This window comes from Mastigoproctus giganteus, chromosome 11 (genome assembly GCF_048544385.1).
Source record: "Mastigoproctus giganteus isolate SK-2022 chromosome 11, ASM4854438v1, whole genome shotgun sequence".
In the NCBI taxonomy this organism is placed as follows: Eukaryota; Metazoa; Arthropoda; class Arachnida; order Uropygi; family Thelyphonidae; genus Mastigoproctus; species Mastigoproctus giganteus.
The window spans coordinates 169,935,651-169,963,216 of record NC_143585.1 but is presented as its reverse complement, the minus strand read 5'-3'; the positions used below and the strand labels follow the sequence as shown (position 1 = coordinate 169,963,216).

The following is a 27,566-nucleotide window of genomic DNA, read 5'->3' as shown; positions in this document are numbered from 1 at the left end:
TGATTAAAGCTTAGAAATGTTCACTTCTTAAAATTATAATGTACCTGCAAGTTATTAATATTATGTGAAATTATAAAGTTTGAAATTAATTTCAATGAGATGAATTTTAAATTCTAAGGAGAAATTAAAAAGTTAAACAAAATTTCCCAACTGTGGTTAAAGTTTGAAACCCATGTGTGAAAATTATAAAGTAAACATTGTAACTATGTTATTATTCTGGTTACAATTCAAAAATTTTCCTTAAAGATAATTTTAACATATGAAAGTCTTATTTGAATTCTAAAGAGAAAATATCATTCTAAAGGTAATTCAATGTCAGTCTTCACTAAATAATAAAGTTCTCAATTCAGATAACATACCATTATGAGTATGAGGACAATCTATTGATTTTTTTTTTTTTTTTTTTTTTCATTTCCCATATGAAGTCTTCAAGTATAGTTCAAGAAAGTGTTTGTCAGTTGTTTACAGTATGGAAAAAGTTTTGAATTCCTCAAAAAATTATACATGAAATTAGACAGTGATGTTAAATTTAAGTAATTAATTTTAACTTATTTACATAGTTTTAGCAGACTACACACACACACACACAAAGAGAAAATTCAAGAGCAAAATACAAGGAATTTAAAGCATATTTTTATCATAACATACATAGCTACTCACCTAGTTTTAGCAGAGTACACACGAAGTTCACATTTTGTCTTTCCACTGAGCAAAATAAATGGTAATAAGTAAAACAAATGAGGACGAAATTTTCACGGTTATAAATGATTATAGAACTAGGGTCCACAAATTCAAGTTGGGAGTGGGGATGTTTAGACTGGATTGCAGGAAGTTTTATTTTTGCCAATGAGTTATAAATGACGAATAAGTTTTTTTTTTTTTTTTTTTTGTTAGTTGTTGGCGCATCAGCTTCTGTGGCCATAATGCATCTCTCAAAGCTTTTGCATTTTACTGTGATCCAAGCCAGAAGCGGGATTCGAACCTGTGACCTTTGGGTTGCCAGGCAGGCACTTTACTCACCGGGCTAGCGACGAATAAGTTAGCTACATGGGTGGTAGAATCTGACAGTTTGGGTAAATTCAAAGGTCAGCAAAATCCAGCTGACCTTTGAATTTACCCAAAGGGAGGAAGGAAATGCATAGGTTATTTCCTTTTCTTTAATTATTTATTTATTTTATTTAATTGTTTTATTACTATTTTACTTCTTTTTTTTTTTGGCTGGTGCAGCTTAAGCCTTCCTTTCATCATATAGTCAATACTAATACTAATATTATTATCCTGAGTATACAAATTATAAGTATAAATGAACACATGAGTTTGAATATATGTGCATGACTAGGTATAAATGTGATAATATGTATGTTTTTCGGGTGCATGAATGTCTGCTGCGCTATAATGGAGCTGTGTGCGTGCTTGCACTAGGTTTACGATTTTTTTTTTTTCCCATTAGAAACATAAGCTATTATGCACTGTCAAGTTTAGAGAGAGTTAAAAATAAATTGTGGTAACCTCCTCAAAAGGTTATATAGTTAAAAGGAGAAAACACAGTATATGTAATGAAAATATATACAGGGTGTTTCAGTTAAACGTTTCAGAACTTCTAAGAGGGGTAGGGTACATCCTGACAACTCGAAATCATATAGCAATATGGGGTCGGAAATGCTTTCCTGAAGCGGTGTTGTACACAGAAGCACCATAAAGAAAAGAGACCGTAAGTGAGAAATCATTTTAATAATACATGAAAAGAAGCAAAAGGTACATGGATTAAAGTAAGTGTTCGAAGTTTCTTCCACGGGCGACAATGCACGCCTCACATCTCCGACGCATGGACATCCGAACATTCTGGAATACTCCAGGCGAATTTCGAATTTCTTCGGCAGCTACTGCGATTCTTGCAACCAGCTCCTCAGCATTGTCAACAGGGGTGTCATAAACTAGCGATTTCATATGACCCCAGAAATAAAAATCAAGACATGATAGGTCGGGTGACCGAGCAGGCCAACGCACGGGACCACCACGTCCGATCCACTGTTGACCAAATGTGACATCCAGGTAGTTACGAACATCTCCGCTATAATGGGCAGGGGCTCCATCGTGTTGGAACCACATTGTCTGTTGCGTCGATGCAGAAATCTGTTCATCTCTCAAAAGTTGTGGCAATACTTGCTGCAGAAAGATCAAGTAGATAGGTCCGGTTAGACGGCACGGTAACAGGTAAGGTTCGATGAGGTGATCTCCCATAATACCGGCCCATACATTGACCGAAAATCGAATCTGTGCTGCACGACGTCGTATTGCATGCGGGTTCTCGACCGCCCAGATATGGTCGTTATGCGTGTTGAAAATTCCTTCCCTTGTGAAGGAATTTTCACGGTCATATGAAATCGCTAGTTTATGACACCCCTGTTGACAATGCTGAGGAGCTGGTTGCAAGAATCGCAGTAGCTGCCGAAGAAATTCGAAATTCGCCTGGAGTATTCCAGAATGTTCGGATGTCCATGCGTCGGAGATGTGAGGCGTGCATTGTAGCCCGTGGAAGAAACTTCGAACACTTACTTTAATCCATGTACCTTTTGCTTCTTTTCATGTATTATTAAAACGATTTCTCACTTACGGTCTCTTTTCTTTATGGTGCTTCTGTGTACAAGACCGCTTCAGGAAAGCATTTCCGACCCCACATTGCTATATGATTTCGAGTTGTCAGGATGTACCCTACCCCTCTTAGAAGTTCTGAAACGTTTAACTGAAACACCCTGTATTTGATATTTTAAATACATGTATACAAATTAAGACACAAAAATTTTAAAATAGTTGATGCATTGTCTTTGTTGGATAAAATCTGACTGAGTGTATAAGGCTTAATCATATGGTAAAAAGTGGTAAAATCTGTGCAGTCAATTAAAATATGCTTAATGAATAAAATGGTGCCACAGGACTCATATAGGAGGATCAGTGGCCCTCAGCAAAAAAAGAATGTGTCAAATGACTGTGTCCTATGTGGAACAGAAAGAACAACTTCCTCTTTAACAGGGAACACTAGGGGATTTTAAATTTCCAGATATTGACTGGAACTTGTGGTTTGGTCACTCGCACACTAGCAAGACTTTTGTGGATTTATTGGAGGACTGCTTTCTACAGCAACATGTTCAAAGGGCAACCAGAGGAAGTAATACTTTTGATCTAATTATCAGCAGTGATTTTTTTTTTTTTTTATATGTAAACCCCAAACAAGAGGTATTAGAACGTACCTAATAGTAATTAGTACCGTGGGTTGGAGGTTGAGAAGACAAAAGAAGATATTTGTTGACATTGGACTTGAACTTCTGTAGACTGTAATTTTCAAGAATTACATATGAAGGAAGGCTGTTCCAGAAAACGGCGGTTGAATGGATAAACGAGGAAGATGAAAAGTTGGTTCTGTGAGTTTGAAGTTTGACAGTAAATGGATGTTGGCTGGTGGCTGCACATGTTCGGACTGTTTTGAAAGAGAGAGAGTGGGAATTACAGAAGCCAATTCAGAAGAACAGTGCCCATGGAAGTATCTGTAGAAGAGGCATGCAGCAGAAACAGTACGTCTGAGACAGCGAGTCGAGAGACTCTGTTAGAGATGAATCATTAATTAACCTAACTGCCCTCTTCTGAATGGAATCAAGAAGCCTGAGAGAGGTTTTGGGGGCACTACCCCAGATGTGAGAACAATACTCCATGGTAGGGCGGATTTGTGATTTATACAGAGTGAGCACCTGTTTGGAAGAAAAGTAACACCGAGAGCAAAAGAGAAAACCAAGTTTTTTAGATGCAGAGGAAGCAATATTTGTAATGTGCTTGTGCCAAGAGACATTAGAAGTCAGGGTAATCCCCAAAAGAGATATATCATTTTGTTAGAAATCAGAGTGTCACCAAAGATAAGCACAGGAGCAGAAGAATCCTTTTTGCGAGATATAAGACAAGACTGAGTTTTAGAAGGGTTGAAATCAACTAAGTTGTCTTTGCCCCACTGGAGAAATACCTGAACATCGGCATTTAAGGAATTGGTAGCAGATTTTTCAGAAGTTGAAGCTGATTGAGCAGGGCAAGGTTGCTCAAAATGGAAAGTGGAATGAAATGTGCGATCATCGGCAAAACTATGGATAGGATTTCCAGTCAATGGAAGAAGGTCATTAATATACAAAGAGTATACAAAAATTTGTATTATACAAAATTAAAATACAAAGAGGAAAAGAGTGGGGGAAAGAACTGAACCTTGGGGGACACCGGCATTAGTGGAGAAGTTAGAAGACAGAGAGCCATCTACCATCACCCTCAGTGAGCAATCAGAGAGAAAACTGGATAACCAAATTACAGAAAACAGTTGGCAAACCATAAGTTGGAAGCTTGTTTAGAAGACCTTTAGGCCAAACAAGATCGAAAGCCTTTGAGATGTCAAGGGCAACTACTTGTGTTTCACCAAACCTTTCCATTGAATTAGTCCATAAATGGGTAACATAAGCCAGAATATTACCAGTGGATCGACACTGACGGAATCCATACTGGCGATCATTGATCAGACGGAAGGTTTCTAGGTAGTTTAAGAGTTGGCAGTTAATTGATTTCTCCATTACTACAAAAGAGTTTATTCACGCATTAAGAATTTGCAGATAAAGGAACCACTAGATGACAGTGATCACAGTGTACTGATGTGGGATTTACTTAAAAAATAACTACCATCAAGGGTAAAGGGAAAAGTTTTTGTTTTCATAAATGTGGCTACAGTGGCCTCAGACAGTTTTTAAATTCTATTCTGTGGGATCAACTGATGATGTTACCAACGGTGAATTCTAAATGGGAAGCCTTCAGGGACTTAATCTTGGAGGCTACTAGGCTTTTCATATCAACTAAGAAATACTGTTCAAGGTTCAGGCCTAAATGGATGTCAGATGAATTAATGAGGCTCGTGGCAGAGAAGAAAAAATGCAATGGGATGAATATAAATTATCAGGTGACACAGAAGCCTATGGCAGATATAATCTAGTCTGTAATCAAGTCACAAAGGAGGTTAGGCAGGCAAAGGCAGATTACGAGAAATCTTTGGCAAAGGATACAAAGAAAAACAGCAAAGAATTCTTTACTTATGTAAACTCTAGACAGAAAGGGATGAATCAGATTAGTCCACTTAACATAGATGGTTCGACTATTGATCATCCTGCTCGTGTAGCTGATAAACTGAATGAGTCAGAATCAGAGCAAGCAGTCAGAATAATTTTTGGCTCAGTGTAAATAGAGCTGCAGGCAGATAGATGTACCCGACTTTACCCAGTGCTTAAGGGAGAAATTACATGCTGGAATGTGAGCATGCTAGAATGGAAGGGGCTGTTTTGGTGATTGGGCAACCTTGTCTACCATGATGTTAAGCCCTTGGGCACAAATACTGAAAGGACGACTGGCAGTCTGACTGGTGTCATACAAATTTTCCCAATGTGGCTCAAAAATGGATGTCCAAATAAAATGATCTCTCAGAGATTTTAGTTTTAGAGACAACTGCTTACGTCGAAGCGATAATGGTGTTTCATTTGCTTCCACATTTCATTTGTGTATAACTAAGGCCATCTTGTCGATGGCCTCAGTTATACGCAAAATTAGAAGAAAAAAAAAAACAATACGTTTTCGCAAATGTGTACTGACTGTGCAGTGCCACTGCTGAGACGCAGCCACCTCGGTATAAGCAATAAACCAATCACCGTGCAATGCATTTTATTGTTTTATTTTTAAGAATTTGAATTATAGTATGATAGGGAAATGTAACGATTTTGTTAATTTATATTTTATTTATTTTAGTTGTGAGTATAGTTGTTAAAAACTAATTATTAATTAAGTAATAAAAATTACTAAGTTAACATAAATAAAAGAATCGTCGAAAAATAAAAGTGTGTCTCATGTGAAAAGTGCCACCCAGGGCAGGCCGCCCCCCCTAGCTACACCACTGTTTATATTCAAGCGTTTCACCGCTTTTCTTGCCTCCTGATATATGTTCAGCTCTGCTTTGTCTTTGAATTTCTTTTTCTTCTTTCCACCTCTGGCATGCTCATGAATAAGCAGGGTGCTCTCCTGGCAGTTAATGCATATTGGTTTTGAAGCTGAACAGGATGTAGTTTCATAGTCCTTTGCAGAACATCGGCACATGACAGGGCTCCACAACAGGCTATTTGTGAGTGTCCATACTTCTGGCACTTAAAGCACCATAAAGGATTTGGGGCATATGGACACACTGGACAATTGATATAGCCAGCTTTGATCTCATCAGGAGACGTTGACAAATTATATGTCAAGATGATATTTCTTGTGGGAACAAGTTTCCCATCCCTATGCTTGAATATTCATTTCACAGCTATCACTCCTTGGTGTTTTAATACAGAACAGGTTTCCTCTTCAGACACTTCCATGAGATCCGTTATGTAATGACCCCATGGGATGATTTCAACGTGTCAGATAACAATGATTGGCATTACCCAATATATGTAGCTTGGAGGAGCTGTTCTGAATGTTTATCACTTCTGATCTCTACAAGAATACTGCTAGAGTAGAGCCATTCGACAGATTTAGGAGAGCCTGCCAAGCATTCCAAACTCTTCTGAATAAAGGGTAACATTTTCCCTAAGAGCTTCTCACTAGTAGAGTGAATTATCAGGTATTGAGGTGTTGGACCTGTTATAACTTCTATGTTTTGTGTTTTTTAAATGAAGTGACAAGGAGTGTGTTGACTTCTTGGTTTTGCCAGTGATTTATACTTCAACTTATTACAAGACTTTTATAGACAGTGAAAGGGATTTTGAAAGAAATGTCAACTGGTTCCACAGAAAATTTGGCTGAATGGTCATCGCCAGATAAGCCAACATGGCTAAGGACTCAACAAAATTTTACTACTTTCATATCCTTAGCTAGATCAGCTAGTAAGTTATGAATATTAGCATTAGAAAAGGCACATGATGCAAGATATAGCATCAGCCAAAAAAAAAACACCCTTATTTCACCCATCCAATCGCTCCAAATGTTTGTCAAGTTCTGCCTTGAATCTATTTAAGCTATCAACTTCTACAACGACAGATGGAAGTTTGTTCCAGCAATCAATCACCCGCTGGGTAAAGGCAAACTTCCGCACATCTATCCTACAACCGTCTTTCCTCAATTTGAATTTATGCCCTCTCAGGTGATTATTCTGATCAAGAGGAAGAATCCCATCAGCATTGAACATACTCAAACCATTCAAGGCTTTATACACCTCAATCAGATCACTTCGCAGGTGCCTAGTCTCCAAACACTAATTTGCAAAACTTAAGCCTTTCTTTGTAAGAGTAACCCTTTGTTCCATTCACTAATCTTGTTGCCCTTCTCTGTACTCGTTCCAGCAGCTCTACATCCTTCTTATAATGAGGCCTCCAGACCTGTATACAGTACTCAAGGTGTGGCCTGACTATTGCCTTATACAAAAGGATAATCACCTCTTTATCCCTGCTATAAAAATTCCTGTATATTCCAGTTTTTCGAACCACCAAACTCTGCCTCGATAGCATCAGCAAATATTCTTGCACCCTTTCTATTTAAGTGTATCCCATCCCTGTAGAAGCAGTCTCTCCTGAGAAAAATTCTACCCCTTGAGCCTTGCACAATCTCTCCAGGGCAGAATTGATCGACAAGGCTCTCTTCATATACTTCCTCCTATCGTGTCTGGGCAGAATTGCAGACACTTTCAAATTCAACCCTAACTCACAGCTTTTTTTCAGCATTGTCTTGTACTTGTTAAGTAATTCTGCCAGTCTCCTACTCTTAATATCATTAGTGCCAACGTGTACAACAATATCACCCTTTGTGCCCTTAAAGGATGATATCTGCTCTACGTCATCAACTTTTGCCCCTGGCAGACATACCCTGGTCCTGTTCCATCTATCCTTTTTGCACAATATGTTCCTGTTTCCCTGACAATAGAGTCACCTACAACAACTAGTTCCTTTGGGATCAGCACATTCTGTCTTGGGGGTTGCCGCTGTGTTGCATGATGTTCAAGTGCAAGCTCTGGCATTGATGTGGGCAGCTGAGAGCTTGATGGGCCCCTCAATTTAAATCCTTCAAGGGAATCCATCCTATCCTTCAAGCTCTCATATAAGCCCATAACAATGCTGAGTTGGCACCTGATTTCCTTGCACTTCTTACATTGCGCACACACAAAGACAATATCATGTCCCGTTCCTGATATGACTAAGTAGGTAGTTGTGATGTTTCTTTTGTTGCTGTAAAGTGAGATGGGCAATGAGAGAGTCAATGAAAATAACACTATGAGTAAACTGTTGCAATTTTATAGTTTCCTTTATACTTTTATAAGGCATTTGTATGGCATGATGTAGTTCAGCAGTAAAGATGCTTCACTCTACAAGTAACTGACTGGAGATCATAGAGGATGGAAGAACAACAGCAGCACCGACAACATGGTCAGTTTTGGAGCCATCTGGGTATACCTGGGTATAAGATTCATACTTTGCAAATAGTGATTTATGAAGCTGTTTTATATTCTGTGGAGAAAGAGTAGTTTTTCCCCATTCTTGAAGGGTCAGAAAACATGCTGCAGGACAAAAAGCCCATGGAGGAGCAGTGGAACAAGTGGTAGCTGAAGATGTTGGTTTATGCATAGGTACTGCACATACATCATTTCTACTACCCATGAAAAAAATTCTACTACCCAGGAAATTAAACGAATGCATCATTTAATTATATCTCATATTGTGAATACCTTCAGAACGAGTGGCTGAGGTATTGCACTGCTTTGAATAAGTAACACTTCAACAGTGGAAAAGTACTTATTCTTGGTGGGTGGGCAGGTACTCTGTTGTTGCAATAGCAACCACCCAGTTATGAAGTATAGCTCCACAATATGAGAGGTGTGTGTGTGTGTGTGTGTGTGTGTGTGTGTGTGTGTGTGTGTGTGTGTGTGTGTGTGTGTGTGTGTGGGGTTTAATTTAAAACTATTTCTTGGCTAAATGCTAAGAGAATGAATAAGTCGGTTCATTCATGGTGCTGCACATACATCATTTCTACTACCCAGGTAACAATGCATTCATATATTAATATGAATGCATTGTTTAATTATATCTCATATTGTAAATACCTTCACAATGAGTGGCCGAAGTATTGCACTGCTTTGAATAAGTAACGCTTTACCAGTGGAGAAGACTAATGTTACTTATTCTTGGCAGATACCAATGAGTAAGCCATCAAGCTTCAAAACATTGTCTAGATGGTGGTATCTGACAAGAATAAGTAACATTAGTCTTCTCCACTAGTTAAGTGTTACTTATTCAAAGTAATGCAATACCTTGGCCATTTGTTGAGAAGGTATTCACAATATGAGATGTAATTAAACAATGCATTCATACTACCTGGGTAGTAGAAATCCAACTTCTTCATACTCTTAGCATTTAGCCAAGAAATATGTTTAGATTAGTGGTAGCTATTTTAAAAAGGTCCAATTGACAATTATCAAGTAATGAGCAATGATGAAATTATCAAGTAACATTGCCAGCAGGTCAATTTATTGATGGATAAATGGCATACAAGTTCTCCCAATCTGGAGTAAATAGATGTTTCCAAGCTGGATGCATGGATTGACTTCATTTTGATAGCATAATTTAGTAATAAAATCTGTTGTCATAGAGAGAGTGGAGGGTTGTGAGCTTCAGTGTAAAGGCTCTGGACAGGAGATTAGTATTAGTAATGGCCATATGGTGCAAGGAAGCCTAAGGCTGCACCAGCCAAAAAAAGAAAGAAAGAAAAAGAAAAAAAAAAAGAGTAAAATAATAATAATAATAACAATAATAATAAAATAGAAGGAAATAGACAACCCATGTGTTTCCCTCCTCTTGTAGGTAACTATCCAGCTAACCTTTGAATTTCCCCAAACTGTCAGCCACTACCATGTAGGTAGGTAACTTATTCCAGTAATTTATAACTCTGGCTAAAATAAAACTTCCTGCAATCCAGTCTAAACATCTCTCCCCACAACTTGAATTTATGGCCCCTAGTTTCCAAGCTATGCAATCCACATATTCAAAGATTTTCCTCATGTGGACACTCTTTTGCCAATCTCACAAGGCAAGTTATCCATCTTTGGACCCTTTCAAGGAGCTCAATGTTTTTTTTTAGGTGCAGTCTCCACATTTGTTACACACAGTATTCCAAGTGTGGTTAACTATAGCCTTGTATAATGGAATTATAACAACCTTATCTCTACTAACAAATGTTTGATAAATCATCGATAGGACACCATGGCCCTTCTTTGCAACATGTCTACAATGCTCGGAGAACATATCTGACCATATCATAACTCCCAAGTCCCTTTCTTCCACCACTAACTTTATTTCAACTCCACCAAGTGTATATGTTATTTTGGGGTTACTGTTCCCCAGGTTTAAGACCTTGCATTTGGCTGGATTAAAGTAAAGCCTGACAATCCCTGAAGTAGCTACGTCACTCTGAAAAAGCTCTTCTTGGCAGTGATCATTAACTGCTCTACCAATCTATACATCATCTGCGAATTTAGACATCACGCCTTCTATCCCTTCATCGATGTCATTTAAGAAAATAAAAAACAACAGTGGTCCCTATTGATCCCTGGGGAACCTCATTTCTTACATTAACCCAATCTGAGAAATAACCATTTATCACAACCCTCTGAATCCTGCCAGAAGCCATCCATCTAAGGATTGCAGGATGGCTTCATCACATTTTCCCTGCAATTCCAATCTGTTCCAGCTTTAAAGTTCCTGCTCATGTGGAACTAAGTAAAATGCTTTGCTGAAACCTAAATAATTAATATTGAAATTATTCCCTAAATCCAGTTCATGAGTAACCCTCGAAAGTGTGGAGTCGAGATGTGACAGAAACAACGATTAAGAATCGTTTCCCAAAAGTAGGTTTTGCTAAAACACTTAATTAACAGCGATGAGAGGGATCAACTACTACAAGACATTGTGAGCAATCTTGGGAAGGGTTCCAAGCAAGGTTTGATCAGTGGAGAAATTGTTCTTAACGAATTTTTAGGAGTTGATAATGATGTCATATTAGCTGAATATCCGAGTGACTCCAACATTTTGGAGCGTATTTAAAGAACTAGTGACAATATCGACTATAAGTTGGATGAAAATGAGGGCAATATTAATCCATCCAAACAAGAAATGTTGGCAGCAATTGAAAGTTTGCATCAAGGCCTTCATTGGGAAGGAAATGTAACAAAATATATTTGAGTGTTTAAACAAATGCGAACATTTTTATGAATGGTGTACAGTAGAATTCAGTGTACAACAAAAAATAACTAAATATTTTATTACATAATTCTTAAAAGTGTACTAAAACATTGTGCGCATCATGTAATTAGTAAATTCTTAATATGTATATATTAATAAATTAATTTGTTTTAAAATGTTAGAAAATTTATTCATTCCCAGTTATTTCTGATTTACTTCCCATCTTTTACTATTTTCATGAATTTACAGAATTTTTTATTTTTGAAAAGGTCATATTTCTTTATAACGAAATTTCTGTTTAACAAATTTTTCAAGGGAACAATCGATTTCATTATATAGAGGTCCGACTGTATATAGCTGCATGTAATGCTTTCCTTTCAATAAGCAGCTTCCATGGTTAATCTTTATCACAAAGTCTGTGTGTGCAAATATGCACATATAAAGAGATATAATTCCACACAACCAATGTAAAATTTTGCAACTGTAATCAAATATTTTTTCTGTTATACTCATGCACTAAACATTTTCTGCCTACTGCTCTCAGCTATTGTAAAGTGACATAAAGCTGGTCACTAGTTCACATAGTGTAATTAGCAAGGTCAGTTCATGCTTAGTTTATTCATGAACTTAGTTCGTGAAGTTTACTGAACATAATAACACAAAAATGACAGAAATGTCAGAGACACTTTTGCACAGATCACAAGTATTAAACAGCAAATATCCCAAGGCATGGATAACCCCACACCAAAAGAAGTATATATAATCTATATAATAATTCTTGATGTTCATCTGTCCGGAATGCTCTTTGAACTCAAATAATAAACAAGCTTTTAATCGGATTCCTTTTGCAATAAGTTTTATTTAGCAGTAAAATTGAGAAAAAAAAATTTTTTTTCAAAAAATTTTCCCAACTGATTTTCAAATCCCAAGAATTGATTTAGCTCCCAGTGAAACTAACTTGTCATTTACTTTAAAGAGAAAACAAGTTCTTAGCTTTTGTCATCATAATCATCAAATCTCAGTGTCCAACTTTCAACCAAGTTGGCACTTTTGCTAATGGACAACTTTATGCAGCAGTTCCAGGTCGAGATAATCTTTGTGCAATAATTGTAATTTTTTTAAAGGACAATATAGTCATACACGTAAAAAATGATCAAATTGCATTTTTACACAAGGTCTGTCCCACCAACATCTTAGCTGGCAAGCAAAGGGAGCTGAGGAAAACATTTTGTAATTACTTCAGCATTAATCTTTACTTCTCTAGAATAGTTTTGGCAATATATTCACCACGGGTATTCTAATTACACGCAATAAATTACATAACTTTACTCAAATTTTGACTTTGAAAAGCATATGTATACCCATTAAAAATGTTCATGATAATGTTCAGCTGCAGTGATGTATTATTACAAACTCTGGAAGAAATTATAATCATCTAGTCCATTGATATACCCTATATGACAAAAATACATAATACATTATTTTATTATACAGATTGTAAACATCAAACTAAATGACTAGTAATAGTAACAAAATCTTGTTATTGCTTACAAAAAATTTATTGAATTTCTACACAGCACAATTGTTATCTTTTATATATTGACTAAGTTAACATTCAGGAATTAAAATTACACTAAAATATGATCAATATTTTAAATGAAAATTACAAAAATTCTACACACAGTGTTAATAAGGGTATATGACAAAAAATTTTTCTTGATTAGTTAAATGTTTTGAACTTATATGCATACTTTAAAACCTGTTTTAACTGAAATGGACATATTTCATTCCCTTGAAATTTGAATTAATCTGGTTTAACTGATATTTAGAGATAATAAAATAAGATATAGGGAAAATTTTAATTCATATGGTGCAACCTCTACAGTGGTCATGTTTTTAATAATGCTCAACTATTTCAACACATGAATTCCTCTCTTATTTTATCTTATATCCCTATCGGCAGCAAATAGAACTACAACTTCATTCAAATTTTAACTTTGGAAAGCAAATTTATACCCATTAAAAATGTCCATAGTGATGTTCGGCTGCAGTGATGTATTATTATGAACTCTGGAAAAAATTATAATCATCGAGTCCATTGGTATACCTTATATGACCAAAAATATTCAGATATTGAGAAACTCCAGGAATATTATTGTGTACTGTGCCATAAATCTCCACACATGTGCAGACACAGCAATATAAATCTTGTGGGTCTGCTTGTACAGCTGCAATGCATCAGAAGCCAGTATAGGTAATGGACTGCAATTTAGATTTCATAGATATAGCACATGGTGGGATATCACATCATTAATCTTTCTTTTCATGAAATTGCAACTCACGTAAAACTCCCAAAATCCATTGTGGCAGATGTTATCAACCAGGGAAGAGTGCAGGAAAAAAGGTACTTCAAGGGAAACAGTCTGGGCAGCCTCACAAACTCAGGAATGTGTTCAACGTCATCTGGGGGGGATGGAGAGAGAGAGAGAGAGAGAGAGAGAGAGAGAGAGAGAGAGAGAGAGAGAGAGAGAGAGAGAGAGAGAGAGAGAGAGAGCGAGAGCAGATTGGGATCTGAGTTAAAAAATAACCTCAAATTTATTTGGCTTACACGTGATTAAAACTTTAATTCAATGGAAGAGCTTGTTTCAGTGAATGTAACTTAAACCATGATTGATTTATGACAAATCAGATGAAGTTTCAATTTGATTCTTTATTGTGTTTAATGATATGCTTGCCTGGAAATACATTTTAACACAAATATAGCAGGGTGAAAGGCAATAAAAATTTGAAAAGAGTCAAACTTTTCAAATATTTATTGATTTTTAAACTTTTTAAATTATGTATTACTTCAATGTGAAGTAAGGTGTATTTATTCCTTCCTTTTAATCAAAACTTAATTTTCTTTCTTGACTCTGTTCTGAGGTTCCTCATTCCAAAAAAGCTCTACAACCCTTTTGATTTCTGGAATATTTACTTCTATACAGTTTTGGGTAGTTCTTTACTTCTTTGGTAAGTGGGCATTTTTAAAACAGACAAGACACTCGTTTTGTGTGTATGACAGTTTCTCTACATCTTACTATGCATTTCAATTAGTATTAGTATTAGTAATGGCCGCATGGTGCAAGAAAGCCTATAGCTTATGCTGCTCCAGCCAAAAAAAAATCCGAACAAAACAATGATAAAAACAAAAAAAATAAATAATAAATAATAATAATTAATAAAAAAAAAGGAAATTAAACCTATCATCCTATGTGCTTCCCTTACCCGAAAGTACTATCCAGATGACCTTTGAATTTCCCCAAACTGTCGGCCTCTACCACCCATGAAGGCAACTTATTCCAGTAATTTATAACTCACTGGCTAAAATAAAACTTCCTGCAGTCAAATCTAAACATTTCCCCCTGTAACTTGAATTTATGTCTCCTAGTTCTAGCATCATTTATAATCTTGAAAATTTCGTCCTCATTTATTTTACTGATGCCTCTCAGAGCCTTAAACACCTCAATCAAATCTCCTCTAAGGTGTCTAGTTTCCAAACTCTGCAACCCACATATTCGAAGTCTTTCTTCATAAGGACGCCCTTTTGCCGATCTCACCAGGTGAGTTACCCGTCTTTGCACCCTTTCAAGAAGCTCGATGTCTTTCTTTAGGTGCGGTCTCCATACTTGAACACAGTATTCCAAGTGTGGTCTAACATAAGCCTTATATAATGGGATTATCACATCCCTATCTCTACTTGCAAATGTTCGATAGATCATCGATAGGACACCATGGGCCTTCCTTGCAACCTGTTTACAATGCTCAGAGAATTTCATGTGTGACCGTATCGTAACACCCAAGTCCCTTTCCTCCAGTACTGGGTTTAGTTGAACTCCACCAAGTGAATAAGTTATTTTGGGATTACTGTTTCCCAGGTGTAATACCTTACACTTTGTTGGATTAAAGCATAGCTGCCATTTTTCTGACCATTACTGAAGTCTATCTAGGTCTCTCTCTGAAGAAGCTCAGCTTGACGGTGATCATTAACTACTCTACCAATTTTAACATCATCTGCAAATTTAGACATCACGTCATCTATCCCTTCATCAATGTCGTTTATGAAAATTAAAAACAACAGTGGCCTAATACTGATCCTTGGGGAACCCAACTTCTTACATCAACCCAATCTGAGGAATAGCCATTTATCACAACCCTCTGCCTCCTGCCCTGAAGCCATCCTTCTATCCATCTAAGGATTTTCCCAGTGATTCCAACCTGTTCCAACTTATAAAGCAACCACTCATGTGGGACTGAGTCAAAAGCTTTGCTGAAATCTAAATAAACAATGTCGAAATTATTCCCTAAATCCAGCTCGTGAGTGACCCTTTTGAAATAGCGAACCAGATTTGTTAAACATGATTTTCCCTTTACAAAACCATGCTGAGTATCCTTGAGAATTTCAATTCGATCCAAATGATCCTGAATTCCACCCTTGATCATTGCCTCCATGATTTTCCCTACTAATGAAGTCAGACTGACAGGTCGATAATTTCCAACTTCACTGTTAGAGCCATCCTTATGTATGGGAGATACATTTGCACTTTTCCAATCTAAGGGAATCTCCCCAGAGTCTAGTGATGCTCGCATAATTAGCCTCAATGGTTCAATGCACTCGCTTGCTGCCTCCCTTAAGATTATAGATTATATTCCATCAACTCCAGGAGACTTACTGGTTTGTAGGCTCGAAAGTTTTTTTCATTAAATAATCTTGCGAAATTTCAATATCATTAATTACATATTTTTTTAACTTCGCTCCCACAATTTCCCATTGCCACAAAAGGCTTTTCATTTGTAAATATCGATGCAATTAAGTAATGTTCAATTAGTGTTTTTAATTTTTTTTAAGTATCTCTTTATTATCTGACTAGAAATGAAAATTTCAATTATAAAATATGAACTGATGCCAACCAAATCCTCAGTTTGAGGCTTAAATCTGAATGACATTTTACTTAAAGCAGAATAACATTACCTTCTGTGATATCAGTTCTTTCTTCCTTTCAGTCATTATCTCAACTTCAGAGAATATTTTCTGTAATTCCATAATTGTAGATAATTCTTTTCTGAATGTTGGAAAAAATATATAAATAAATAAATAATAATAATAATAAAAAGCTGTGACATTCACCCATTCCTCTCTTCTCCAATCCAATAAATGCTAGCATTTATATTGCATTTACTTTTATAAAAAGTTTCACATTCATAAAATATCATAAATTGTTTTGCATACAATACATAACACTGATATATCTCATAAACTCATTATTCACAGCTACATACAAATTTGAGGGTGATGTCCTGCATGCACAATAATGCATACAGGACCTGAAATCCCCAGCAACCTGCTTTCCTGGCTGCTGTTTCTATTGGAATGAGCAGCGACCGCCCGGAAAGCAAGTTGCAAGGGATTTCAGGAACTGTTAGGAGTCGTGAAACAAGTAAATATATGGGCTGGGTTAGAGTAACTAAGAGTAAGAACAGGTGCATGTACACCAATGCTAGGAATATAGTATAGGAATATATGAATATGGGCTGGGTTAGAGTAACTAAGAGTAAGAACAGGTACATGTACACCAATGCTAGGAATATAGTCCTATACTTCTAGCATTGGTGTACATGCACTTGTTCTTACTCTTAGTTACTTTAATGCAGCCCATGTATTTACTTGTTTCTTGACTCCCAGCAGTTCCTGAAATCCCCTGGTCAAGACATCAAAGGTGGATATTGTTGGGATATCAGAGATGTGGTGTTACACAGATATAAGAAATGCGGAATTGGTATTTGTGGAGTACAATGTGTACAGAAAGGATAGACAGGTTATGAAGGGAGGAGGGGTTATGCTGTTATTAAGAAACACAAAATCTAAGGAAGTGCATCCAGTTGACACAGATGGACAGTGCAATGTTGAGTTTGGTGTGACACACTGGGAAAGCAAAAATGAGGGTAGGAGTTTGTTATAGGCCTAATGATTCTGATGAGTACGATGAACAATTATACAGAGAAATAGAGTGGGCCAATAAATCAGTGTCTTATAATGGGGGATTTTAACTTCCCAGATATTGACTGGAACTTGTGGGTTGGTCACTCACACACTAGCTAGGCTTTTGTGAATTTATTGGACAATTGTTTTCTACAGCAGCATATTAGATAGGCAACCAGAGGGAGTAACACTCTTGATCTGATTATCAGAAGTGATTATTCATGCATTAAGAATCTGCAGATAAAGGAACCAGTAGGTGGCAGTGATCAGTGTACTGATGTGGGATTTACTTAAAGTTGTAATTATCAGGGATAAAGAGAAGGGTTTTTGCTTTCATAAAGGTGACTTCAGTAGTCTCAGAGAGTTTTTAAATTCTGTAAACAAAACTCAGGAATGTGACGTTGAACATATTCCTGAATTTGTGAGGCTGCCCAGACTGTTTTCCTTGAAGTACCTTTTTTCCTGCAGTCATCTTTCTTCTGACTTTTTTCCTGCAGTCAACTGATGATAACATCAGTTGGCTCCACTGATGATGTTATCAACAGCAAATTCTAAATGGGAAGCATTCAAGGAAGGAATCAACTAGGCTTTTTGTTCCAACTAAGAAATACTATTCTAGGTTTAGGCCCAAATGGATGTCAGATGAACTAATGAGACTTGTGGCAGAGAAGAAAGGTGCATGGGATGCATATAAATTATCAGGCAACACAAAAGCCTATGGAAGATATAAGCAAGTCTGTAATCAAGTCCAAAGGAGGTTAGGCAAGCGAAGGCAGATTTGCATCCTTTGCCAAAGAAATCTTTGGTAAAGGATGCAAAGAAAAACAGCAGCGACTTCTTTACTTATATAAACTCTAAAAGTAAGGGGATGAATCAGATTGGTCCACTTGATATCAATAGGTTGACTGCAGATGATCATTCTCAGAGAGCTGCCAAACTAAATGAGTATTTTGCATCTACATTCACACATGAGTTATTCAAGGAGGAGAAGGCCAAATGTTTATCAAAATCTAACAGGGTGTTAAATGATTTTGTAATAACTGAGAGCAAAGTGGAGGAGAAATTGTTGAAGTTAAACATAAGAAAGGCACCTGGGATGGATGGGATCTATCCAGTTACATTAAACGAGGCAGCAAAGGAAGTAAGCAAATGCTTAGTCATAATTATGAGAGCATTCCTGGACTCGGAGAGAATCCCCCACGTACTTCAGATGTGCAAATGTATCTCCAATTCACAAAGGGGGATCAAAGGGTGACGAGTAATTACAGACCAGTTAGTTTCACTACTGTTCCAGGGAAAATAATGGAGTCGCTGGTTAAAGAAGCATTCCAGGATCATCTAGACAAGACAGCAGTAATAATTCAGACACAGCATGGGTTTTGTCAAGAGGATGTCTTGTCTGACGAATTTGATTGGATACTATGATGTGGTCACAAAGGAACTGGATGCAAAAAATAATTCTGATATCATATACTTGGATTTCAGGAAAGCTTTTTATACTGTTGCACATGGAAGACTACTGTAGAAATTGGAGCAGTATGGCATTAAGGGCAAGTTGCTACAATGGATAAAAGGATGGTTGAGTGGGAGAAGACAGAGTGTTAATGAAGGAACACTGCTCGTCGTGGACTAACGTTATTAGTGGTGTCCCTCAGGGTTCAGTGTTGGGCCCATTGTTGTTTTGTATATTTATCAGTGATATTGATGAAGGTATATCAAGCTTGATGTCAAAGTTTGCAGATAATAGAAAGGTTGGCAGGGTTGTTAATAACAGTAATGACAGTATGCTGCTGAACAGGATCTGGAAAAGTTGGGCAGATGGGCTGAGAAGTGACAGCTGAAGTTTAACATTGACAAATGCAAAGTAAAACATTGCACATGGGAAGACTACTGTACAAACTGGAGCATTATGGCATAAAAAGCAAGTTGCTATGGATAAAAGGATCGTTGAGTGGGAGAAGACTAAAACCAAAAAATTATATACACAAACTTAATAAAATTAAAATTATTGCTAATTATTAGTATAAGAATACATTTAATGGTTATGTTATCAAAGACTACCATCATTCAATACATCCCAATAATAATTAACAGAAGAAATCTGTTTTACAAAAAACAGAAATTTACAAAAAACTTAAAGACAGGCCACAAAGTGAAAATGAAACATATTTTCAATAATTTGGTAGCTTACTGGAAGCATAACTGCTAACTAAGAGATAGCAACTGGGACAATTATGTATATATGATGAGGGGAAAACATTGAGCATAAGTAATAAATTGCCACCTCGTAAATTCCTATATAAGGAATAGGAATATATGAGTGGCCTCAATCAGCTACCTCGTATATTCCTAGTCTCCATACACTGCAATTTGCAGAACATTTCTTGGTAAGAGCGACCATTTGTTCCCCTCACGAATCTTGTTGCCCTTCTCTGTACTCTTTCCAGAAGCTCTACAACCTTCCTAAAATGAGGCCACCAGACCTGTATGCACTACCCAAGGTGTGGCCTGACCATTGCCTTACACAAAGAGATAATTACCTCCTCATACCTGTTAGCAAAGTTCATGTATAGAATTGACAAGACCCCTTAAGCTGCTCTGGCAGCCTGTGTGCATTGTTCAGAAAACTTCATATCTGACTGAACAATTACCCCAAGTCTTTTTCATTCTCCATTACCCTGAGTGTAGTACTGCACAGTTGGTACGTTACTCTGGGGTTACTGCTACACATATGCAGTACTATGCATTTGTCAATATTAAACTTCATTTGCCATTTCTCAGACCATCTGCCCAACTTTTCTAGATCCTGTTCCAGTAGCATACTGTCATTAACAACCCTACCCCCCTTCGTATCATCTGCAAAATAGGACATTAAGCCAAATATCATGGATAATTATAAAAAACAAGAATAGGCCCAACAACAAACCCTGGGGGATTCCACATAGAGCAGTGCTAAATGATTACCACTCTATATCTTCTCTCACTCAACCATCCCTATATTCATAGCAGCAACTTGCCCTTAACACGATACTGCTCCAATTTGCACACCAGTCTTCCATGTGCAACAGTCTCAAAAGCTGTTCTGAAATCCAAGAACAGCAGACTCTAAATTTACCAGGATCAATTTAACCGGGAAGCTGATTAGCCGGGACAGTTCAAGACTCCAAATAAAAAAAAAAAAAAAAACACAACCGGAAATCATAAAATTCAAGTAATAACTAGAATAGATATAAACAGACGTTTTGCAAGTCGTAAATAAGCAACAAGAAGCGGTGTAAGTTATAAGTATACTAGTCTCCCAATGACAACTTATGTTATAAGTCGTCATTGGGAGATTAGTGTGCCTATTATCTTGCAACCTCTGCTGTCTTCATACCTGCCGCTCAAAAAAAATAAGTAAATAAAAAAATAAAATGAACAAATGAACAAATGAACAAAAGAACAAATGTTTAGTTTGTTTTAGTGCATCACGTCGATTGTTGTGTTCCGTTGCACCCCAAAAAGACAACTTTTGTTTTGTTATTTATGTTAGGAAAGTCAATTTTTTTTTTATAGTAAATATATATATTTTTTGTTTATAAATCGCAAAAATTGTGGATAAATGCAAAAGAGTTGCACTTCCAGTTAAACCAAAACTTGAAATTATTCAAAATCTTGAAAACGGGGTTCTGAGCTGGATATCATCATCATTCTTCTCTTTTTTGAAGATTCTGTTCTACTTGTGACTAACTCTCTCAAGGGTAATTCAGATTTTTTTTTTTTTTTTTTTGACTGGTGTAGCCTCAGGCTTAATTGCACCATATGGCTAATAATAATAATGTTGGTGACCAAACCATACGCAACATCGTAAAAAATATTAGATTTAAAATGGACATCATAAAAAATAAAGGGAAGCATCATATTGGACATGAGAGTAGTGCGTGGTAAGTTTTTTCATCTATCGCTATATTTTTTACATAGGTTGCTGAACATTTTTCGTTACAGTGAATCCCCGACAACTTACGCAACTTCATACTTAAGTAAATTTTATTTCACTCAAATTTTTTTTTTATGATTGTAAAATTTAAAACAAACAAAAAAAAATAATAATAAGCAATCAGAACACAAACTGCACAAGTGAGATACAGAGTAACAAGGAAGAAAATAGGAAAGAAGAGAAGATTCTTAAAATTTATTTGTTTTTTTGAAGATTTCAGTGAAGGGAACACATTTTACCATAATAACATAAAATCGGTTATAAAATAGTTATCGGTTTTATCGCAAATGCAATAAGATCGAGTTACCTGTTTACAATAGATTGCGCTAACAGAAAAGCCCAATAAACCAGAAAGTGCAAACTGTTTTTATGGTAGTGACCTCCAGAAATGTGAGCTCTTGTGGGGTGATAATAGTGAGATTTCACTTTAACCCTGTGAAGTTCTTTTCAGAAAATTTCATTTTGACCGTTATCATGGTGCCGACTAAGAATAAGTAACAGTAGTACTAGTAAATCTTGGCACCTCCGTAGCCAGGTGGGCAGGAGCAGCAATGCGTAGCACATGCTTCTTGATTAGACCGGAGTTCGAGCCAGTGACCACCAAATACAGAGGATGCGGAAAGGTCAGGGAATGACCACCGCATATACCTGGAGCAATATGGCCTTAGTTGCTAATGCTCCTAAAAACCAAATAACAACAACTAGTAAATCTACAAAAAAAAAAAAAAAAAAAAGCAATTGATTTGGATCAGAACATTAAAACAATAAGGATGTATAAAAATGCAAACATTAATAAGTATCACGCTGAATTAAGATTTGTCATTAATAATATAGTAGAAATATGTTATTAGTCATTCCCGAGTTACGTAAAACTCGACTTACGTAAGAAGTCCTGGAACGTATCTCGTACATATGTATGTCGGGGATTTCTGTATTTTTGAATTAATCGGGAAATCAATTATCCGGGTTTTTTTTTACCCCCTATCCAGAAAATCAAGAGTCTACTGTACAAAATTATTGTTTGCATCCAGTTCCTTTGTGACCACATCATAGTATCCAATCAAATTAGTCATAAGACTTCCCCTTAACAAACCCATGCTGTGTCTGAACTATTACTGCAGTCTTGTCTAGATGATCCTGCAAAGTTTCTTTAACAAGTGACTCCATTTTCCCCCGAACAGAAGTTAAACTAACAGGTCCGTAATTACTTATGTCACCCTTTGATCATCTTTTGTGAATTGGGAATACATTTGCATATCTCCAGTCTGTGGGGGACATACCCAGATTCCAAAAATGCTCATAATTATGGCTAAGAGTTTGTTTACTTCCTTTGCTGCCTTCCTTAATATAACCAGACAGATCCCATTAACCCTAGGAGCCTTTCTTATGTTTAACTTCAACAATTTCTTCTACACTTCCCTCTCAGTTATTGCAAAATCATTAGCTCCCTCTTAGAGTTTGATAAACTTCTGGCCTCCACTTCTCTAGACAATTCCTCGTGTGTGAATGTAGTTGCAAAATACTCATTCAGTTTGTGAGCTACCCGAGTAGGATCATCAACAGTCGAATCAACATTGCTCTTCGTGGATTAATGTTAATAGTGGAGTCCCCCAGGGTTCAGTGTTGGGTCCATTGTTGTTTTCTATATTCATTAATGATATTGATGAAGGAATATCAGGCTTAATGTCCAAGTTTGCAGACAATACAAAGGTCGGCAGGGTTGTTAATGATACTAATAACAGTACGCTGATGCAACAGGATCTAAAAAAGTTGCTGAGAGGTGGCAACTGAAGTTTAACATTGACAAATGTAAAGTACTGCATATGGGAAGCAGTAATCCCTGAGTAACGTATCAACTTTGTGGTACTACACTGACAGTGGTAGAGAGTGAAAAGGACCTGGGGGTAATTGTGCAGGCAGATATGAAGTATTCTGAGCAGTGCAGATGGTCTGCAATAGTAGCTCATTGTGTCTTGTCAATGATATACAGGAATTTTTCTAGCAGGGATAAGGAAGTGATTATCCCCTTGTATAAGGTAATGGTCAGGCTACACCTTGAGTACTGCATACAGATCTGGAGGCCACATTTTAAGAAAGATGTAGAGCTGTTGGAATGAGTACAGAGAAGGGCAACAAGATTAGTGAATGGAACAAAGGGTTGCTCTTATGAAGAAAGGCTTAAGTTTTGCAAATTACAGTGTCTGGAGGCTAGGCACCTGCGAGTTGATCTGATTGAGGTGTATAAAGCCTTGAATGGTTTGAGCATGCTCAATGCTAATGGGATTCTTCCTCTTGCTCAGAATAATCGCCTGAGAGGGCATAAATTCAAATTGAGGAAGGACAGTTGTAGGATGGCTGTGCAGAAGTTTGCCTTTAGCTAGCGGGTGGTTGATTGCTGGAACAAACTTCCATCTGTTGTTGTAGAAGTTGATAGCGTAAACAGATTCAAGGCAGAACTAGACAATCTGGAGCGAGTGGATGGGTGAAATAAGGGTGGTTTTTTTTTTTTTTTTTTGGCTGATGCTATATAAGCTTGCTTTCTTGAATCATGTGCCTTTGCTAATACTAATGCTCGATATCAAGTAGACCAATCTGATTCATCCCCTTTCTTCTATAGTTTATATAAGTAAAGAAGTCTTTGCTGTTTTTCTTTGCATCCTTTGCGAAAGATTTCTTGTAATTTGCCTTCACTTGCCTAACCTCCTTTGTGACTTGATTACTGACTAGCTTATATGTACCATAGCCTTCTGTGTTGCCTGATAATTTATTTGCAACCCATGCATTTTCCTTCCCTGCCAATAGTCTCGTTAGTTTATCTGACATCCATTTAGGCCTAAACATTGAACACATTTCTAAACATTTCTTAGTCAGCATGAAAAGCCTAGTAGTTTCCAAGATTAATTTCTTGAATGCTTCTCATTTAGAATTGGCTGTTGGTAACATCATCAGTGGGTACCACTTCATAGAATTTAAAAATTGCCTGAGACAACCACAGTCACCCTTATGAAAATGAAATCTCTTCCCTTTACCCCTGATGATAGTTACATCTTTAAGTGAATCCCACAGTGGTACACTGTGATCATTGCCACCTAATGGTTCCTTTATCTGCAGATTCTTAATTATTCAGCATGAATAATCACTGCTGATAATCTGATCAAGGTTATTGCTCCCTCTGCTGATAAATCTGATCAAGGTTATCTGCCCCTCAAACATGTTGCTGTAGGAAACAGTCATCCAGTTAATCCATAAAAGTCTTGCTAGTGTGCGAGTGACCAAGTCACAAGTTCCAGTCAATATGTGGAAAGTTAAAATCCCCCATTATAACACATTCTGATTTACTGGTGCACTATTTCTCTGTACAGTTATTCGTTGTACTCAGAATCATTAGGCCAATAACATACACCTACTCTCATTTATGCTTTCCCAGTGACATGGATAGCCAATGCACTGGCCATCCATGTCAACTGGATGAACTGCCTTAGATTTTACATGTTTTCTAATTAACAACATAACCCCCCTCCTCAATTCCTATCTTGTCTGTTCCTTTTATACTTGTGCATCCATTGATATTGCCCTACCTCCAATGGATGTGGTGTTTTTATTGCACTAGAAAACAGAACAGCACCCCATACATTTCAATACTAAGATGGTGCTAAGACAGTGCAGCATTCAAGACTGGGAAACCTGAGTTTGGGGTCAACATATCCACAGGTTTTGCACTACCTCCAGTGGATGCAATAAAAGACAGGAAACAGGTTCAGCTCCACGTGCCGAGGATGGGCACTGGGCAGCAGTAGTCCAGGTGATGGCTGCTCCCTGGTGACAAAAAGAGGCCTGACACTCACAACACATACTACAGAATATTCATTAACACTGCATATACAGTCATTAGCCACATGTCAGGCCGGTTTTACAGAGTTTCTGTATTTCATCACAGCACTAGGTGGAGATGGATGTTACTCTGAGAGCCACCACAGACAGGGTACACATACATGTTCCTTTTATACACATTGTACTCCTCAAATTCCGAATTCCTTATATCTGTGTGATATCTTATATCTCTGATATCCAAACAATATCAGCCTTTGATGTCTGTCTTGACCAGCACTTCGAATTCATCGAATTTATTTACTATACTTCTAGTAAAGTAAATAAATAAATAAATTTGTAAGTAAAATAAATAAGTAAATAAATTTGTTTTTATCACAGCTAATGGAGAAAGCAAATGAATATAAAACACCATTATGCCTGGCATTTGTGGATTATGAGAAGGCATTTGATTTCATACAGCATAAGGCAATGTTTCAGGCACTGGAAAGACAAGGCATAGATACCCCATATATTATGATTTTGAAGAAAATATATGAGAACGCTACCTCCTTTATTAGACTAGATTAAAATTGAGAAAGGAGTTCGACTATGAGACACAATATCTCCAAAGTTGTTTACTGCTGCCCTTGAGGAAGCTTTCAGAAGATCAGACTGGTCGCAGAATGGAGTCAATGTGAATGAAGAGTACCTAAACCATTTACGATTTGTAGATGACACTGTGGTCATAAGCCACGATCCCAAAGAATTAGAGGAAAATCTTAATCAATTATGCAAAGTTAGTAAGGATTTCGGACTAAAGATGAATATGGCTAAAACAAAAGTAATGATGAAAAAGTATGCCATAGAAAGGGATATAATGATTGAAGGAGCAGTAATTGAAAAGATGGAGTCATATACTTATCTGGGACAAGTTATTAGCTGTAATAATGATAAATGGATTGAAGTGAAGAGAAGAATAAATTTTGGATGGATAGCATTCAGGAAATATAGTCACATACTAAAGAGCAATATCCCAGTTTGTCTGAAACGTAAAATAATGAACCAATGTATACTCCCCACCATGACTTATGGAAGTGAAACTTGGGCACTCGGCAAAAGAATGGAAGAGAAGCTGAGAACTACACAGCGAAAAATGGAACGAATTACAATGGGAATCAGACTGTTAGATAAGAAGAGAAACACATGGATTAGGCAGCAAACTCAAGTAAAGGACATTCTTATCAAAACTAAAGAACTAAAATGGTCTTGGGCAGGACACACAGCTCAAAGACATGATGACAGATGGACTAAGAAAATAACAGAATGCTACCCAAGAGGAGCTAGAAGAAAACCTGGAAGGCAACGGCGGAGATGGATAGATGAAATTCGTGAGTTTGTGGGTAGTAAATGGATGGCCATTGCACAAAACAGAAGGAACTGGAAAGTTGCAAAGAAGGAACTGGAAATTGGAAAGAGCCTATCTGCAGAAACTTAGAACCTAAAGAGCCTATCTTTAGGTTCTAAGTTTCTGCAGATAGCAATCAGAAATGGATAGCTTCTGCTAATTATTACTGGGATGTATTAAATGCTAGCCCTTAATAATGTACGATTCAATGTATCCTTATACTAAAAATTGGCAAAAATTTAATTAACTTTATGCATATATAATTTTTTTTCCTAAAGCTTTCTCTTTGGTTTTAACTTAAGGCACCCTTACCATTTCCCCTGTAACTTTAGAGCTTTAATATTTGCTGGGCTCAAATATCTACAGCACACACAGCCTTTAATCATAAAATCTAATTCTCCATGTATTAATACACTCTGCATACATCAGACACAAACATATAGCAGTCCCATGGATCAACCTATGCCATTGGTACATATACTCCAAGCAGGATTACCCATGATGGACAGATCAAAGCTAAGACAACAGACGAAACTGGTCCAATAGCTGCCAACCTGCACTAGACCAGTGTGTCAAATTATGGTCCAGTCCCTCAACATGGCTTCAAAACAAAATAAACAGTCCTCATTCCCCAGAGGAATGCTAGCTACTACCTATGGCAGTGGGAAGACCAGCTCAATGGCAGAGGATGCTAAGAATCACCAGGCTCAATCAGGCTGTTTTTCGACTTCAGAAAATTGGAATGCTTCACGGTCTACGAGTACAGACTCACAACAAACTATTACAAGAACTGAAAAACATAAACTGAGACATCAGCAGTTTATGTGAGATTAAAAGAAAGGGTAAATGGTGGCTCACGGGCTCGAACCCCGGTCTAAACTAGAAGACTAACATTGACTGTACTACAAAGGAATAAATAATGGATGGTATAGTGCAATTGGGTTCCTGATCAACAAGACTAACAGATTCAACCATAAAAGTAAAAAGAATTGCCTCCTGTGCTAGTAATCTAAATGGTCACTATTCCCAGATATTGACTGGAACTTGTGGGTTAGTCACTCGCACACTAGCAAGGCTTTGTTGGTTTATTGG

General features: G+C 37.0%; 1 protein-coding gene across 1 annotated transcript in view; it reads right to left on the bottom strand.

Annotated features, from left to right (window-relative positions):
• Window positions 1–27,566, bottom strand: part of LOC150078570 (uncharacterized) — an 83,260-nt gene that overhangs the window by 22,969 nt on the left and 32,725 nt on the right. Inside the window, exon 5 of the mRNA XM_090385054.1 lies at window positions 16,276–16,366. Within this exon, the coding sequence (XP_090241180.1) occupies window positions 16,276–16,366 (91 nt within the window). The remainder of the gene's footprint in view (window positions 1–16,275; window positions 16,367–27,566) is intronic.